The sequence below is a fragment of the Emydura macquarii genome, unplaced genomic scaffold (genome assembly GCF_026122565.2).
Source record: "Emydura macquarii macquarii isolate MOO-44397 ecotype Brisbane River unplaced genomic scaffold, CSIRO-AGI_Emac_v2 contig_3220, whole genome shotgun sequence".
Lineage (NCBI taxonomy): Eukaryota > Metazoa > Chordata > Testudines > Chelidae > Emydura > Emydura macquarii.
The window spans coordinates 8,767,597-8,785,449 of NW_027133357.1; the positions used below are offsets into that span (position 1 = coordinate 8,767,597).

Below are 17,853 nucleotides of genomic sequence, written 5' to 3' on the forward strand. Positions count from 1 at the left end.
GACAACATCTATCTCTGGGTTTCTGTAGCATCTGGCACCATAATATTTAAGCACAGTCCTTAAGCATCTTGTATCTTATTTGTTTTTATAGCCAAAGGGGGGACTATAGCGGCCAATTAGGCTCAGATCCAGCAGAGGTAGAATCATCCAACTTTAGCTGTATTTTCACCATCGTTCACTCTCACCCCACTAGAGGGTGCACAAGAATATGTGTCAGAACCCACCCATCCCTGTGCCTTGCTTGCCTAATCTCTGCTCCTTATCTCCCTTCTGCTTTGCCTTATCATTCTAGCCCCATAGCATGTCTTCCAGCAGTGGGCAGCATGCTACAGAGGAATCAATTGAACAGGCCAATTATCTAGTGAACCCTCATCATCCACTTCCCCGCTTCTGGCAGTCAGAGGTTTCAGGGCACCCAGAACATGAAGTTGTGGCCCTGATCTTCTTGGTTAATAAATAGCCATTGGTGGACCTATCCTCCATGAACTGCTGATTCAATTTCTCTCACTATATGATGAAGACAGGGGGCTTCAACAGGAAGCTTCCTCAATTTTTTTTGATGAAGTTGCTCCATTTTAATTAAATATTAATTAGGCCAAAGCAAGACCCTAGAACTTTATAGGTCAGGCGTTATGGTACTCTTGGGGGACACTGGAGATCTGGTTCAATTGCTCCTTCTTCCTAATAAAGGAGGTGGATTTGAGCGGGGAGCTAGGTCAATCTTGCCTATTGAAAGCTGTTCCACTAATTCTTGGCTCTAAGGAAGAGCGGTACCCTATCCAGTCTTCTATGGACTGTTGGCTAAAGTCCTTATCTGGGATGCTGGTGATCTTGGTTCAATGCCTCCCCCTAGCTGATGAAGGCAAGGATTTCAACAGGGAGCACCGTGCTGCTTTTCCTATTAAAGCAGTGCCACGTTAAACAAATATTAACTGGACCAAAGAAGAAAAGCAACTAGTAAGAGCTCTTTGTGGCCTGCTGGTTAAGAGGTGGGCTTGGGATGGCAGAGCACCTGGTTCAAGTCACATCTCTGGCTACAGAAATGTGGGGAGGTCAGCAAGGCGTTGCCTCAGCTTTTGGTGTTGAAGTGGGGCCATTTCAATTAAACATTAATTGGGCGCAGAGGAAGCCTCTACAATAAGATGTCCTCTATAGTCTAGTGGTGAGGGTGCCCTCCTGCGAGGCTGGAGACCTGGGTTCAATTCTATGCTGTGGAGTTAAATAGCCAGAGGTTTTACTTTTAACTAAATATTAAGTGGGACCACAGCAAAAGGATCACTCTTTTGCCCCTCCAGCCCAGCTACCGTCCAGGCTGTGGGAGATCCCAGTTCCAATCCCCTCTCTGCGAAGGGACTGAAAGGGGGATCTCCTACATCCCAGGGACCACCCCACCTCCCTCCCCTCCTGCCCCACCACCCAGCCCTCCTCCCCTACCCCACCCCGCTCCCCCCAGAGGTGAGAGAGACCTGTTCAAGCCCCCTCCTTTTCCTAGAAAGGGCTAATTCCACTGGGTAACAGGGCGCCCAGGAGCTGGGCTCTGCAATGTCCACACCCTCTCTGTAAACCTAGATCTCAGGGTCAGCAAACAGGACGCCCTCTGCGGCCATGTAGCTCCTGTCCCACGTCCGTTATTAAAGAGCCACCTTCCACTAAGACAGACAGCAGCAGTTTTTTATTATCACGCTCACTTTGAGACAACACCGGACAGATCGGGTGTGACGGGCTCTTGCAGGGTGAGGGTGTGAGAACAAAGCCTTCTGCGCCCGTTCCCCTTGCAGAAGGCACAGCCGTTGAACACAGTCAGTAAGTGCAGCGACACCAGTTGTCCCAGATTTGAACCATAAGTACCAGACCCCAGGACAGCGCAGGGCAGGGGGGACAGCAGGCTGAATGGGCCATGCGCCAGAAGGCTGTGGCCACCCTGACAACTTGAGCCGGCGTTTGGAACGCAGCTGGAGCGCTCAGCAAGCTGGAGGGCACGATGAAGGGAGCAGAAATATGCCCCTTTTGCAATGCACACCGTCCCCTCCTGTGTTATAGCACCCATAAAAGGCGCCGGTTTGCAGCAGGAGCTGCTCCTGCCCTATTGAACCCTCTGCCGGAATAAAACGGAGGTGCTCCCAGCTGCTGAGCCAGGCTGCAAGTTCAGTTCTGGCTGTGTAGCTCCCCAGAGCTGGGGGGTGGTCTCAGGCTGCGTCTACACTGGGAGCTGGGGGTGTGATTCATTGAGCTCCACATTCCCTATGCTAGCGCTGCCAGGGGCTGTTCCAGCCACTCAGGCAAAGTAGTGTGGCCCTAACTTGGACCTATGGGCCCACTGCACAGCCAAGAACATCCTCACCCTTGCTTTGGTTCCCCCAGCATGACCCCTGCTGATGTGGTCCCCATTTGTGCTCTTCCCGTCTGCCAGCAAGACCAGAAGGTGTAGGGCCCCTGAGTCACACTGCGCAGGCTGCCTTGTGTAACCCTTAAGTGTGCATTTAGAAATAAAGGGGGAGGGGGCTAGAGCCAGCCCTTCACAATGTGGGGCAGAGGGGGGCTCTGGGGACGAGGGGCACAGAATCAGCCCCATCCCCATTTGGGTCAGGACAGGAGGACTGACAGAGCCAAATTCCCCATACCCTGAGAAGGACACGACACCAAACAGCAGCATGGTTTGTTTCAGTAAAGCACATACCTGCCGGGTTCGCCCGGCCAAGGAACACAGGATCTCAGCCAGCTCCAATCTTTAAGGTGATACTAATTTGCTAGGCAGACCCAACACCATGCGCTCTTTAAGTCCAACTGAGCTCATGGCCTCTCTGAATGTCTCACGCTCCAGTCTTTGAACTAAATGTCTTGCCAGCAGCCAAGTCCTGTAGTCATCCCACAGATGCATTGTGGCACGGTCAGCAAAACCAGCGATGGGGCTAAATCCAGAGATGGCATAACCATGCTCCAGGGACTTCATTAAATCTTTGGCGTCACAGAAAATCTTCCTTTCCCTTCCCCTTCCCCCTCCAGAGAATCTGCCCTCCCCTCTCGCTGGTGGCAGACTGCTGCCAAGTCCTCAGACCTCAATCAACCTGTGCAGGAAAAAACAGCTGGGAATCGTGTGGACGAGAAGCAGCCTGGAAACGTCATTTTGGCATCTTCAGGGCTGTCACCACAGACTTTACCTTGAAGTACTGTTTAAATCTTAGCCTTGCATACCTGCGAGGATAGAGAGACACAGATCTTGCACAAGAGAGTAGGAACCTCTGACTGCCCCCACCCTGTTGAAGCTATGGGGATTTCCTCTCACCTCCTTTCGAGGGTAAAGCCCAAGGCCTTGCTTACCCATGTCTGCTGGAATGAAGGAGATGGGCGATTTAGGGTGTGGAACAGTTTTCTCAAAGAGAAAATAGTGGAATCCTGATTGCCTGTGTTGTTTAACACTAGACCTGGTAGGGGAAGAGCTAGACGGGATTTGAGAGGGATTGTCTGTCTTTATTCCAGGAATTTCTGGTCCAAACACTGCAGGAGGTAACAGGTCAATGAGCAACTCCGTCTTCACAGTGCTCAATGTGTCCCACGGATACACCGTGGCCATCTGTCCCTCCTCTAGCGGAGGCTGGCGCACACATCTGAAAAGCCTGCTGCAGCTTGGGCTAACCGAGGTGTGTCTCTGAGCTCAGGCAGGGGCAGCACTCCTTTTAGGAACCATGGGGTCCCAGCTTCTGCCACGCCACCCCAGGGTGCAGCGTTACACCCCCCATGGCACTGAACCTCACCACCTACTCTGTCAGTGTGCTGCAGGGACACAGGGATCTAACCAGGACCTCAGTGCCGATCACCACAGCAAAAACAGGGGAGGAGTTCCCATTCCCACCAGCCTGGCATGGGAGCAGCGTGGCATCCTGCTCGTGCCAGGGAAAAGGGGAAGCGCTACCCACCACCATCCCCGCTGCAGGGGCCCACTCACCTAAAGAAGTTAAAGTCTATGGTGGAATATTTGTCCTGGATCAGGGCCCAGCACGCCCAAAGGAAATGAGAGGCCTGCAACAGAGAGAAGAATCAGGAGCCGGCCGGGAACTTCCCATATTCCTGAGGGATGATAAAGCCTCTCACGTCACACTCCTCTCTCAACACTGGGGGCCAGATACTCAGCTGGGGTCAGTCAGTTAGCGCCACTGCATTCCCTGAATCTAGGCTGATGGGCAAAAAGCTGGGGATCTGGCCCGGGAGCTTTGTAGTGCACTTGAGGCTAATCAGTTCCCGTTCCTGCCTGATGAATTATCATCTGTATGATGACAGCACATTTTTATAGAGCCACCATGCTAGGCGCTGTACACACAGACAGAACAAAAAGGCTGTCGCCTGCCCCCGAGATCTTACAGTCTAAGTAAGCTAAATGTTATCCCCTTCCGCGCACTAGCAGTGGTGGTGGGAGAAGTTCCCACATCGTCCCTCTGAGTGGGACAGCTCTGGGTTTTATCCATCCTTGGCTGCCACCGTACATTTGAAATAGCAGTAGCACGTCCAGCAAGGTATCCACCAGCAATTCTTCTCTACAAGTTTCGGAGTTAAAATACAGGCAACTTGCTCCACAAGCCTCTGGACCAGTTTGAAGTTGTTAACAGCCTGGCTTCCAGCTAAGGTAAATTCCCCTCCAGCTGCTCGGTTCAAAGGTTGCTGTAGCAGCTCCAACAGAATCATTAACCCCTCTGGAGATTTTATGTAAGTAACCTTGGCTAAGTCAGATTTCCTTGTATTCCAGGGCTCAGCAGGCCTTGTCCCTGGTTCAGGCCAACAGGTCACTGGAGTCCTTGCGCACCTGCTGTTATCACCCCACTGACGTATGATCAAAGTGCATCACTCTTTATTTTGGCCTCCTGTCTCGCGGAAGATGTGGCCACGTCTCCTATCCAGCTTATGGGAAGGGTGGCGGCCACTTGTGTACAACGTCTTTCTTGTTTCCTTTGATCCCTCCCAGTCTTGCTGCCCCAGAGAGGAGAAACGCTGTTCCCTAGAAACTCTGGGCCAGAAGATTTCTCAGCTGGTGTAAATCAGCATAGCTCCACTGACTCCACTCATTTGTACCAGCTGAGAATTGGGCCCTGCATTTTCAGGGCCTCACGTGCACCGTACATTCTGCAATGCTGATCCCCTCGCATGCTTGGCTGACAGCCAGTTTCCTTGGATTCTTGCCGTTCGGCATGGGATGCACCAGATAACAGCTAACAGCAAATATGAGCCAGACCAACCAGGCAGATGTATCTTATGCTCACTAAGGGCCATATTTTCAGAAGAGCTCAGAGCCAGATTTTCCAGTGCTCAGCACCCAGCTGCTCCCATTGTGACTCTTCTGGCCAGATACTTCAGAAGCACCCGATGGGCAGCCAACACGCTGATCTCTCTCAAAAACCTGGCCACTTATTTTTGGTGTCTAAATGCGTCCTCTGTCCTTTCTGACATCTGGCCCAGAGTGACTCTTAGAGAGCCTTGGATCCATGTAAGCTCTGCTACTTGTGGGATAGATCCTCACGCAGGGCAGGGGGAAAAGAGGACGCCACCCACTGTCTGGTCTGATTTTTCTCTGCTGCCCCATCTCAGTGGCAGGAGAAGAGCAGTAATTCAAGCCAGAGCCTGATTGTGGCTTCTGGGGACTCCGCTCTTTCTCGCAATTCTGCAGCCCTAAAGCCATCCTCTAGCCTAGTTACACCCGGTGTCGCCAATTCCCATGTTTTTAGCACCACAGAATCATGCTAGGGTTGGAAGGGACCTCGGGAGGTCATCTGGTCCAACCCCCTGCTCAAAGCAGGACCAACCTCAGCTAAATCATCCCAGCCAGGGCTTTGTAAGCCGGGCCTTAAAAACCTCTAAGGATGGAGATTCCACCACCTTCCTAGGTAACCCATTCCAGTGCTTTGCCACCCTCCTAGTGAAAAAGATTTTCCTAATGTCCAACCTAGACCTGCCCCACTGCAACTTGAGACCATTTGCTCCTTGTTCTGTCATCTGCCACCACTGAGAACAGCCTAGCTCCATCCTCCCTGGAATCCCTCTTCAGGTAGTTAAAGGCTGCTATCAAAACCCCCCTCATTCTTCTCTTCTGCAGACTAAACAAGCCTAGTTCCCTCAGCCTCTCCTTATGTGCATGTATGTGTACACATGTGTGCGCGCCCGCACAATCTTTCTAGCCCTTGTTTTCAAGTTTTTCTCTGAAATCACATGACTTGAGTGTCAATCCCAATCTTATGATTATTTGGTGCTTGAGGCTGGTGATGCTATTAACCCCTGAACAAATGGTACCTACTGGGTGAGAATGGTTACCCGAGGCGGAAGGCAGGCAGTAGAGAACCACAATCCCTGGGAGGAAAAGCAATCAGGGTAACCCGGTCCAGTGCTCTCTCCCGCTGGCCACTCTGCTCCGAGTCAGCTGTAGCATACATTCTGGATTCTCGAGGAATCAAGTGGCACTGCGCTCTTGGCCACCTGACTCCTAGAGAGGCTCTGTCTTATTGTAGGAGGAACTTAGTAATGTGAAGGACTTCCAGGGAGGTGGCCAGACTCTGCTAATGTATATTTGACCAGGTCTCTAATTGCTCTGTACACATCATTGAGCCTAGATCTTAAAAAATAAAATAAATAAATTAACGTGTGTTCTACACGCCGAGCTCTTTAGTGAGATCTGGTCCATCGCGTCTGTGCCCTCTCTGCTTCCACAGCAATTCCCTTTAATTCTTTAATTTAAGAACTTTAATTCTGGGGCGTCTTGCACCTCCTTCTGCTGCTGGCCTTGGTAAGAGACAGGGCTCTGGACTAGCTGGACCATTATTCTAGTCAGGTACGGCAATTCCCACATGCCTTTCATGGCCATTATGACAGAGTTTGTTCATTACTGGGCCTGAGGCTGCAGGGACGTTCAACACAGAGAATTTCCGTGTCTTGGAGCCACCGAACCAGTTCCTATTTCCTCTCCCCATCCATGTCCATAACTGAATCCCAGAGTGCATTTCAGGGCTGACTGACACCCCCATAAGAACCTGCCCCAGTCTATGGTAAGCATCCCTATTCTACTTCCCGACAATCCCTTCTCCCATGGGTTAAGTGTATTCGGAACCCCTGCCCCAAAGTGCATCAGTCCTGCCTCCTCCCACCGCCCGGCCAGGCGCCCACTCACTAAAGCAAACTGGTTCGCTTGCACATAGAGGGTCTCCAGCTCCTTGTCAGAAACAACTCCTCCTCCACCGCCCCGATCCTTTTGGCTCAGTTGCTTGTAGGATTGCAGGTAGTGCCTCAGCCACTGCAGCTGGATGTCTCTGCTGGGATACAGACTGTAATCCACCTCGCTCACCCCTGCAAACAGAAGCCAGCAATTAGGGGGACGGGAGGCAGGAGGGGAGAACAAGACAGCTCATCTAGGGCAAAGGACTGATGAAGATGGACCCTCCCAAGGCGTGAGTCACAGTCCATTGAAGTCAATGGGAATCTTTCAATGGTCATTGGATCAACCCCCAGGAGACAAACACTAGTTAAACCAAGGGCCACTCACATGGAAGACAAGTTACTGCCCCAGAGCTAGTGATGGGGTGCTGGTGCACTGAACCTATCCACCGGTTACAAGATCCTATGTTTGCAAACGCTGTTAGCAGGTGGGTCCTGTGCTTCTCTCTCAGGTGCTGGGATTTTTGCACTGAAGTTACCATCCTCATGTGATTTCCCTCTCTGTGACACTTGGGTTGATTCCTAATCTTCTCTGCACTCTTTAGGGGAACACTCCATGTGAATTTTACTCCTAGAAGTTCTTCACGGGCTTTAAAATAACTTGGAATGGTCTCTGGAAAAGGCCACTGATTAGGAAACAACAGAGTGCCCTGATATATCCCAAAGCCCCCTTCCCCTTGATCTAGTCTGGCCCATCAGCACCTCGTCATCGTCATGCGTGATCCTGGATTTGATCTCTTTTAGTGTTTGCTCTCAGCTGTGAAGCACGGAAGGCGACTTAAAAGTTTCAGTGAAGCTTTGCATTTCAGGCTGCAATAATCCACGCTCGAGTCTTCAAAGTAAAAATTATTTGTACATCTAAGTCCCTTTTGTCCAAGGAGCTTCAAAGTGCAAGGAGTAACTTCTTGTAGCCACCTCTGGAGAGGGAACATCACAGCTGTTCCACAGCGCACAGGAACGCTGCTCAGAAGTTTAGGGCTGGGAGAGAAGCCTAGCATATCCAACTCAGACCGCACTGGGAACTCAGGTAGGCAGAACAAGATGACCTAACCACTCTCTCTGATGATATTGCCATGGCAACTTTAATGACCACAACTTTAATGATCTCAGTTTTAGGTCTCATTTGAAAGGTGCCGGCACCTCCACCCAAACGTGGCTCTTGGCTCAGTAGTCACTTGAAGGGAGAAGTACCAAATGCTGAATCACCCTCAACAGTTCCTCTGACTCGCCTTCCAGTGCTGACCTGGTCCAACCCTGTTTAGCTTGTGAGAGCTGAAGCCTACACAGCACAAGCTGAAATGGCTAAAGACACGCATAAATATAACCTGCACTTTGGGCTAAACATGGGGAGAGGAAGGAATGCATCCTACAGTTATTTACATTAATATATGCCCTGTAATTTAATGTCCTCATCAGTTACCCTGTAAGCAAACAGGGTCATAGAGAACATTCCACCAACATGGGGGCCTAGCTTTCAGGCTAGGGAGAGAAGAAGGAGGAACTTGACTCACCTGCAAACTCGTTAAAGTGGTTCCCAATGTCGAAGGCCTGGTAATTGTAACCAGCGTATTCATAGTCTATGAACCTCACGTGCTCTGTGGAAAGCAAAGCAAGGAGCCATTAGAGCAGACGCCTCTGGCTCTTCAAGAGGCCAGCATCCTCGTACCCACTGGATGCCACCAACAGGAGAAGGGACACATTTGCAACGCTCTGGTGTACCGGACGCGAATGGAACAAACCTTCGGTCTCGTTGTAGATAATGTTTTTGCACAGCAGGTCGTTATGGCAGAGCACGATGGGTGAGTCCAGCTGGGAGAGAGATTCTTTCATCCAAGCAAGCTCTTGTTCTAGCACCTCCAGACTGGGCACTTCCTGACGGAGTCTATGGAAGAAGAGGATGAGAAGTCATGTCCACACCCAATAAGCTTATTTTCAAATGTGTATTGTTTTTAAATAATGCAAAGTTCAGTAACATTCAATAAATAGAGAGAGAGAAAGAGGGTAGGTCTCCTAGGACAGCAGAGTCTTGGAGAATCACATCTCACAGGTACTTCATTCAGCAAAAACCTCTTTGTTCACCGGAAGATCAATGTGGACTAAACACAAGGCAGGAGGCCATGCACGGCCAAGTTCTGATGCTCAGCAGTGATGAATGGCTTGAGAGTCCTGGAGACTGGGATCTTCTACTTCGCCTCAGAGCAGGGACAGATCAAGTAGCAGAAGCTTCCCCATGTTATCCTATCAATGTGCCTCCACCACGATGTGGATGGACGCTCTCTAGGAGTGAAAGGACAGTTCTATCTCCATGCCCCATTGAGTCCTTAGCCTGGAGGTGGAGATTGCTAACAAGTGAGATCAATGGTGCTGGTGGTTTTTGTGATGCGGAACCCTGTCCCACTGGGAACTAGACCAAGACTCCAACTCATCCCACAAATAGGGCATCTCACAAAACAGCAACAATCAGATCAATCAAATCAGAAGTGAAAGACTCTCATTGCAATTTGTCTTCGAAGGTGCATCCCCCTGAGCCACCATTGCAATCAAGCTCTCAGGCCCAAAGCCACTAGGACAAAGGGACTTTTCAAGAACCGACAGGGGCATATGCTCTACTAATGGCCTCAAGAAACCCGGCGATACCAAAAAAAGAGAGAGTTAATAATTAAATCCATCTGACAGTTTAATGCACTCTTGTATGCCACCTAGTTCGTTCACCTTTACTGTTTTTGGGACGGATGGTGTCCAAGTAGGTGGATCCTGACGCAGGATGTTCTAGATCCACCCCCCTGGAATGGACTAAATCTCCCTCAAGGCCTTGTCTGCACCGGACATTAGACGGACTGGTTTTAAACATGGATTGTCTGGATCACTGAAAAACAGTGTTAGGTCTATAATGATTTTAAAGCCATTGTGCCTGATCTACACTGGCCCCTGGTTTAACCCATATTACCCTGAACTTATATGTAAAAGCAGCCCACCTAATGTGGGTCATTTCCCACTGTAAGTGGACCTCAGGTCCCAACTGAATCTGGGTCTTGCTTAAAAGCTGGGGTGGTTTTCCTAGGAGCTATTACTACTACTGCTAATAGTATTACTGCAGCAACTACGAGTCCTAGTCATGGCCCAGAACCCCACTGTGCTAGGTGCGGTACATCCACAGAACAAAGAGATGGTCCCTGCCCCAGAGAGCTTACAATCTAAGTTGTCTCCGCTTTGATCGCTCCAAAGTCTTTGTCCGTGATACAGTGAATATCTCTCCAGGACAACTCAGAGCAAAGGCTGGGCAGCATGATCTGAGGGTTAAGTGTTGAGAGAGAAGATCTTTTGTTTCAACTGGATTCATTCTCCTGTGTTGTCTTGTCTACACTGGAAAGTCTACTTGTTAGGGGGCCCAGATACAAAAATTGGCTAAATCACAGGTCTGTCTTGTAGTGTGGACAGGCCATAGCTATATTTAGACCACATTTCCCAGTTGCATTAGAGACTTGGACGTGGAAGGGCCATAGCACGGTTCAAACAGGATTTGCTCCTTTACATAGGAAATTCCAAACCGTGCTGTAATCACGTCAGGCTCAACTGGACTGCAGCTGGTCTCCTAACACAGGACCCTCCCGCTTTGTCTAGAGCTCTGCCAAACTCAGCAGTTTGGATCAGCTGAACCTTTCTTTCTGTGCATTTTCAGCTCATGTGGTTTGCCCTGGAATTTTGGGATTCAAACGAGCCGCACAACTCAACCAAAGCCCTCAAAATGTTGTCTTGTTTTGGGTCAGGGTCTCAGAATTACATGGTTCCAAACCAAAACTTGGCCTTGCGTTGCCCAATCCATGGACTGGTCTGACTCCCCCTTGTTAAGCTGAAAGTTTCACTGACCTTCCCGAATCTTTCGGCAAAGCTGTTGTGAATTTTAGGTTTGTGTCCTAGCATCCAGCAAGCCTATTGCCTGGTTTCTTCACTCAATTTTTCCCCAGCTCCAGTTATGTCTCTGACCCTTCCCACGAACTGCCTAGCCACATTACCTGAGCCCATCTGCAGAAGGACTAGAGAAGAGCACTGTGCAGCTAGCTAGAATTGTTTGGATACAGGATACCCTTAGCAGGAGTCTTCTGCTAAGTTCTCTCTCTCGCTTTACCTGGGGTTGGATGCCTTTGTGGTCAGCTCTGTTTTCACGATGGTAAGGTACTTGTGTAGCTTGTGCCACAGGCTGGCCTTGGGGAGGCTCCCGTTGGTGTGAATTGTGTGCATTTTGGCCATTTCCCAAGCTATCAACCTATAATGAAACGTGTAGAGAGAATAGGTGGTTACACTTAGAGATCCTGCTGTGAGAGTGTCTTCAATGGGAAATGCTCAGCACCCTCTGTAAACCAGACCCAAGGAACAGCGAGTGGGGCAGTCAAAAAATCAGTGCCCACTGTTAAAAACTCAGGCTGAAAGTGTCTAAATTCCCTCTCCATTTTAGCTGTGTGACTTCAAAATGTTCGAAGGTACTGTCTCAAAAATCCCCAAGCTCAGTGGGCCAAATGCTCTGCGAGTGTAAGTCTCTGGAAGCCACATCAATTTAAGAACTGCCAACCCTCAAGTTACAAGTTACTTCTTTTTAAATGAAAGCAGAGATTCCGATGTAATCTCTTGATTCCAGCAGCTGGGCCTTTAATAAACACACCCAAAATTGCGAGACTTATGGTTAAATCATGGGAGTTGGCAACCCTGCTGAATTTCCACCAGCAGGGAATCTGGCCTGTGACTGTGGTTACCAAAGATTGCTGCCCTGGCTCTATCTAGGCAAATGATACTGGAGACTTCGACGTAAGAGCCTCTGGGGGGCCGGCAATGGCTCTGGGAACTTCCCATCATCCAGAAGAAAGGCCCCCCTACTTCCTCCAGCTTAGAACAATGAAGCTTTGGAGCTGTCTCTGGCAGCTGGGAGAAGGAACGTCCTCTGGTGCCCCCCACCCGGCACACGCCCAAGTTCCTACTAGTGGCCCTCGCTGGGGCATTGCAGAGCGTAGGAGGTGTACGGAGCCCATTCCCAGATTTGGCTTGGCTCTTCGCAAACTTCACTCCCTGCGTGCAGCACCCTAAGACCGAAAGCAGAACCAAGCCCACAGCAATCTGCCTGAGTGCCTTTCCTCGCCCAAGGCAGGACCACGGAGGAAGGAAATAAGGCCCGAACTCCCCTCCGCCCCCACCTGAAGATCTGTGGCTCCCGCACATGCTCAGGTCCCAGCGCCGTGCCCCGCATAAACTCGTAGCACAGCCCGTTTTGGAAGGTGCAGTAGAGGTTGGGGGCGCAGCCATGGGCTCGCAGCACTTGGAAATTCTTCAGCTCGTTTTCCCGGTCCACAAAGAGTTCGGTCTTCCTGCCGTAGACCCGCACCAGGACCGCATCTGCCATCCCCTCATCCATGTAGCAGGCCATGAGTTTGTTGGTGATGCCATCGGTGAAGAGCTGGAGAGGGAAGGACAGAGGGAGACGGTTAGGGTCTGGCACAGGGAGAAGCAGCTGCCTTAGGGGCTATTAGCAAGCGTGTGTGCAGGGGAATGGCCAGTGCAGAGGGGACAAACAGACACTAATGTATAATCATAACTGCCCCAAGTGTGAAAAAGAGGTGGGCGCAGGAGTCTGCCCATGGTACTTATCTGGTGGCCGTGACTGTAACGTGTGAGTGGCTCACACGTCAATGTGTTTAACCTAGGGAGGCAGTGTGGGCTAGTGAACAGAGCACTGCAGTGGGACCTGGATTTTATTTCCAGCACAACCACTTGGGTAAGGTGCTGCCCAGTTTCCCCATCTGTAAAAAGGGGATAATGAAACTAATCTCCATCTCCCTCTCTGAAACCAGAAGAAATGCACTACATAAAAGCTAAGTATTATTATTATCATCATTCTCACAACACCCCAGCGAGTCAGGGCAGGGCTATTATCCCCATTGTACAGATGGGCAACTGAGGCCCAGAGAGCTAAGGGATTAGATCATCCTTCCCCTCTTTGCCACCACTGCTAGTCCCATCAGCTGATTAGGTAATAGCACCGAGACTTCAAACAGAGTCCTGGTCAGGTCACCAGCCTTTGGGCCAAGAATGGAGGTTGCGACTCAGGGCACACGGGCCGAGGCCGTTCAGTGCTCAGTGTGGAGCAATGTTATCTGAACAGTGCTCAAGGTGCGTGAGGCACTTTACAAGGACAGATTGCAAAATACTGGGTCTGATTCTTCCCCACCTTGCAACATGGGCCATTGCTAAGGCCATTTTGATCTGAGTTTTACACCCACTTTGCGCTGCTTGTGAGGGAATGCGCCAGGGGGGTGGCCCCTGCCAAAAGAGGCTACAGTAAGATGTATTTGGGGGCGGGGGAACAGATAGCAGGAGAGGGTCAGGGTGAGGAAAGAAGGGATCTCAGCAGCACCCCCAGATGGAACGGCATGCTTCAGTTAAGAGCTTGGTTATGATCAGTGAGGACTCTGGGAGACTTTTCTTGGAAGCAAGACCTCTGGAGGGATTGGAATGAGAAGAGAGCGGAGGCTGGAGCAGGCCACAATGGGGAAGGTACTCCAGGGTATTTGCTACAAGGCATGGGGTGACACAAGGCTTGGAGATGACCGTGGAAGAAGCAGGTGAGGCCAAGCTGCTGGGTGGGCACGCTCGAGGTCTAGCCGGAAAGGAGGCTGAAAGCAATGCAGCGAAAGACTTCATGCCCTAGCCGTGCTGGCCAATCTCCTCGGGAGACGCTCCAGTCAGACGACATGAATTTGAGAGGCCCCGACAGCCTCCCGAATGTGGGCCTGTCTTCCACGCCTCATAAGGGCCCAGGCTTATAATTGGAGCTGTGTGATTCAGTATCAAAGCCTGACACTGGGTTAAGTTACAAACAGGGAGTCGATCCCAGTCCAGTAGGGGCATTCAGCAGGGTTTCAAACCTACAGGAGGGGCTGGGACAAGTTCTCCGGTAGCTGAAGGTGCTGGTGAAAGAACCAGGGAAGCATTTAGGTGTTGGAGGGCTGCGGCGCAGGCTTCTGGAGGTTCTGAGCTGCTCCATGGGTGGAATCCCTGAATTAGCACAGAGTCAGGCACAAAACACAGCCAGGAGCAAATGAAATAAACAAACCAACCCCAGGGGGCTGAGCAGCGCTGAGCTCACTGATCCGCGATGTCTCTGCTGGGGATGCCTCTGTCACTGCTCTGATGGCTCCTCACAGATGGAAAGAGGGTTTTGTTCTGCCATCTCCATAACCTGGCTGGGTGCCAGAGTACATGGAGTCTTCTCCCCCTGTCCTCCCCCTCCTCTATCGTCTCAAACTCCATGACCCCTCTTTCCCCAGATCTCTCCTTCTATGCTCCTCTGTATGCACGCTCTGATGGGAAGCAGAGGAAATGCACAGAGGCATGGCTTGATGGGGGGCAATTCCAGAGGGTTTGGGGATGACAAGAAATATTGGCCTGATCCTTCTCTCTCTCTGTAACACTGGGGAGGGTCCAGAGTTACGGCCTGATGCAAAGGGGAGGGGCACAAGGTGCAAAGCAGGCATTGCTCAGACGGTGCTTTGTTGCAGAGGTGGCAGTGCCAAGGGCGTAGCCTCCTGCCGCACCGCCCAATCTGATGCTATCTTTGCGCCCAAGGCTTGGTCCAGTACAGCCCAGGACACAATTGGAAGCTTCAGTAGCTTCACTGCAGGTGACAATATGCTTTTCTCCTAGAAGTAAAACAGAAACTGATTTGAGCTTCGCGTGCTTCATCCCCTCTCACAGCGGGCCAGGAACGGTTGCACTGGATCCGACCATTCATGCCCACCCAAACTTTATCGATCCATCCGAAGTAATTAATCCCAGTTCCCATCCAGCACCTGCCACTTCATTTACGCAACCATGTGTTCTGCGTCCACCCACCCCATGTCTGCTGCCCCCCAGCAATTCACACAACACCTCCGTCCACTACATCCACCTGCCCATGAGCGCCTTGTCTCTCCGACATCACCCTGTACACACACCCCGGCTCTGACATACACACTTCCCTCCCCATCCCGACATTCCCACAGCCGTTCTTCACCCCCAAAGTGCTCTTGTGCATCTCCTCTTTCTTTTCATTGGACGGTAGCTGCGTGAGTATTTAAGCAGGGGCATCTCTTTGTCGCAACTATAGCCTCAGAGATACTGGAATGCAGAGTGTGGATCTCCAACCTGCTGCAGTCTGGACAGGCTTTCAGCTCGGCACATACTACTCTTGCTTTCTGACTGTATGCATGGTTATACAGCAGCATGCACCCCTCTGACAGTATGCTGTCAAACTTGCTCACTAAGAGATGAATGCCCTGAGGCTCTCCAGCATGGAGATGCTTTCTGCTTAGTGGCAGAGTCTAGGCAGGAGATGCTTTGGTTGTGGGGCCAGATCCTTGGGGGCCATTGCTAGAGCAACCTGTAGGCTCCTTTTAATTGCACTGGGGGCTGAACAGTCTTCAGCTGGCCCCAGAACTGATTGTGTGTGTGGACATGGCGGGCATAGCCACCTTTGCCCAGCTTTCCTGGGTCCTACACCAAGCAGAGCATGGCCAGACCAGAGGACTTAGCCTACACCATTCAGAATTGTACAATACCTTCGCCTTGCATTGACACCATGGAGCTGGGCGGTGTAAATCAGCATCACTCCATCCAAGTTAGTGATGCTGATATACACCAGCCGAGGATCTGGCTCATGCAGCTCCAACTCTCTACTGCAATGTCAGTTAAATGAAGAACAGCATTATTGCTGGAGGTAAAATTTTAAGTCACACCCTTCCCTTTATACCGCCTACTCATGTAAGATCTACTGTTGATCAGAGACTCATCAATGCATGGATACAATGGGACTGATGGAGTCTTTATTATTATTATTATTAATTCTTTGTATTGTCGGTAGCACTTAGGGGGGCCAGGCTGAGATTAGGGCCCCATGGTGCTAGGTGCTGTAAATCACATAATGACAGACAGTCCCTGCCCTGAAGAGCTCACAATCTGAACAGCCTTAACTCAGGAGTTTCCTATTAGCAGCTGCCCTTGCACAAGTATTTTCACACAGCTGCGTGTATTTAAATTACTCTGGGCTACTACTGCCTTATTGATAAGGGTCCAGGCACACTGGAAATACGCTCTCGCACACCCACTTGCATGAATACTATATTACATGGGTACTAAACTAGTACTGTACCTTTGCTATACGTCTGTACACCATTTTAATTCAGGGATTTCAAAGTACTTTACAAATACTCATTAGCTAACCCAGGCAATGGGGACATTGCCATCCCTATTTCACAGCTCGGGAAACCGAGGCACAGATGAGGTGGGCAGAACCAGGAATAGATTCTTTGAGTCCCAGCTCCTGAGCGCTTGCTTTAGGATCAGACACCCACGGCCGCCTCTCTCCTCGGGAAAACCAGCACTGGTGTGCAACAGGCATTTCAGAGTTTTCTGCAGGGCTCCGCCGCTCCTCGATTATCTGCAGCCGCTTTCGCGCCTCTTGGGGAACCACAGGGATTTAAACCAGGGGGAGGAGGGGGGAGGCCAGCACCCCAGAAGTTCGGGGGAAAGACCTAGAGCACCAGGTGCAGCATTGCCGCTCCCGGGGGGCTTTCCAGCACCGCAGCCAGCCGGGTCTGCACCGCGTTGAATTCGGGGAGGCGGCGGCACACGCTGACAGATCTCACCAGCCGCCGGCTGGGTCCCTCCTGCCCTCCTCGCCTGGCTTCGCGGAGCAGCTGGGAAGGGGACCTCCCGCGGGGGCCAGGGGGGGCAGGGGGAGCTAGCCCCTCTCCTGCTACGATTGCATGCAGCCCCTTCCGGTGCCAAGAGGGGACAAGCCCGGCTGGGCGGAGGGGGGGAGCCGCGCTCGCTCGCTCTCTGTCTGTCTCCCGCTACCTTGGTTTGCACCCGCGCCGGCTCCCACTGCGGTCTCAGCTCCCGGATCAGCTGCAGCGCGCCCGGCCGCAGGTCGTTCTCATCCACCGCGATGCCCAGGCGCCGCACGGCCGGGTAGCCCCGGCGGCCGTGCAGCCCGCTCCCGCCGGCGGCCGCCTTCTCCTCCATGGCCCACGTGCCGGGCGGGCAGCGCCGCGGCCTCTGCCGGGGCAGAGGGGAGCTGGCGGGAGGCGGGGAGGGGGGAGCGGCGGCGACTCCACCCCCGCTCGGCGCGGAGCGCTGGGGCAGCGGCCCATGGGCAGGGGCCGGAGAGGGGCTGGGCGGGGAGGAGCCGCCGCCGCCGCCCGCGGGAACCCATGAGTCAGCCCCGCCGCCTCCCCTCCGTGCCCAGCCCGCCGGAGCGGAGCGCAGCGCTCGGGCCTGGCCGCATTGTGATGTCAGCGGGATCAGCCGGCCCCAGCGCCCGAGCCACAGCCAGAGCCCGGCCATCCCGCCCGGCCCTGCTGCTGCTGCCGCCGCCGCTGCTGCTTCCCCCGCCCCGCGCACGCCTCCCACCCGCCGGCCCTCGGCTGGCGCCCTGCGCACTGCGGAGCCAGCGGCCCCCTCCAGGCTGGGGCGCGGAGCGCGGCCGGAGTGGGGCTGGGCTCCAGGGAGCCCCGCAGGCAAGCGCTGGTTTTGGGGGGCAGGGAGGATTTTTATTGGGGGGGACCAGAGCAGTAAAGAGGGGGTGTCCCCCACTCCCAGGCGCCTCCGGCAGCAGCAGCGGGCATTCAGAGCTGGCTGGGC

General features: G+C 52.3%; 1 protein-coding gene across 2 annotated transcripts; it reads right to left on the minus strand.

Annotated features, from left to right (window-relative positions):
- Positions 1-1,469: 1,469 nt before the first annotated feature.
- ETNK2 (ethanolamine kinase 2) lies at positions 1,470-17,761 on the minus strand. 2 transcript variants are annotated; one of them, XM_067531510.1, is made up of 9 exons: positions 17,068-17,761; positions 12,372-12,631; positions 11,315-11,452; positions 10,380-10,478; positions 8,928-9,070; positions 8,700-8,783; positions 7,145-7,320; positions 3,944-4,017; positions 1,470-3,192 (listed from the first exon to the last, which is right to left on the minus strand). In XM_067531510.1, the coding sequence occupies exons 1-9, from the start codon at positions 17,554-17,556 to the stop codon at positions 3,120-3,122; spliced, it is 1,536 nt and encodes a 511-aa protein (XP_067387611.1). In that variant the 5' UTR covers positions 17,557-17,761; the 3' UTR covers positions 1,470-3,119. The 2 variants fall into 2 exon arrangements, with proteins under 2 accessions (XP_067387611.1, XP_067387612.1); XM_067531511.1 differs by lacking the exon at positions 10,380-10,478 and having other exon boundaries at positions 17,068-17,757.
- Between the last annotated feature and the right edge of the window lie 92 nt (positions 17,762-17,853).

Excerpts from the sequence above, each read along its gene's own strand:
- ETNK2 (XM_067531510.1), bottom strand. The coding sequence starts at position 17,556 with ATGGCCGGGCTCTGGCTGTGGCTCGGGCGCTGGGGCCGGCTGATCCCG. Across the intron at positions 10,479-11,314 it reads ACAAAGGCATCCAACCCCAG|ATCATGCTGCCCAGCCTTTG; the intron begins GTAAAGCGAGAG and ends CTTAACCCTCAG. Across the intron at positions 4,018-7,144 it reads AAGCGAACCAGTTTGCTTTA|GCCTCTCATTTCCTTTGGGC; the intron begins GTGAGTGGGCGC and ends TCTCTGTTGCAG.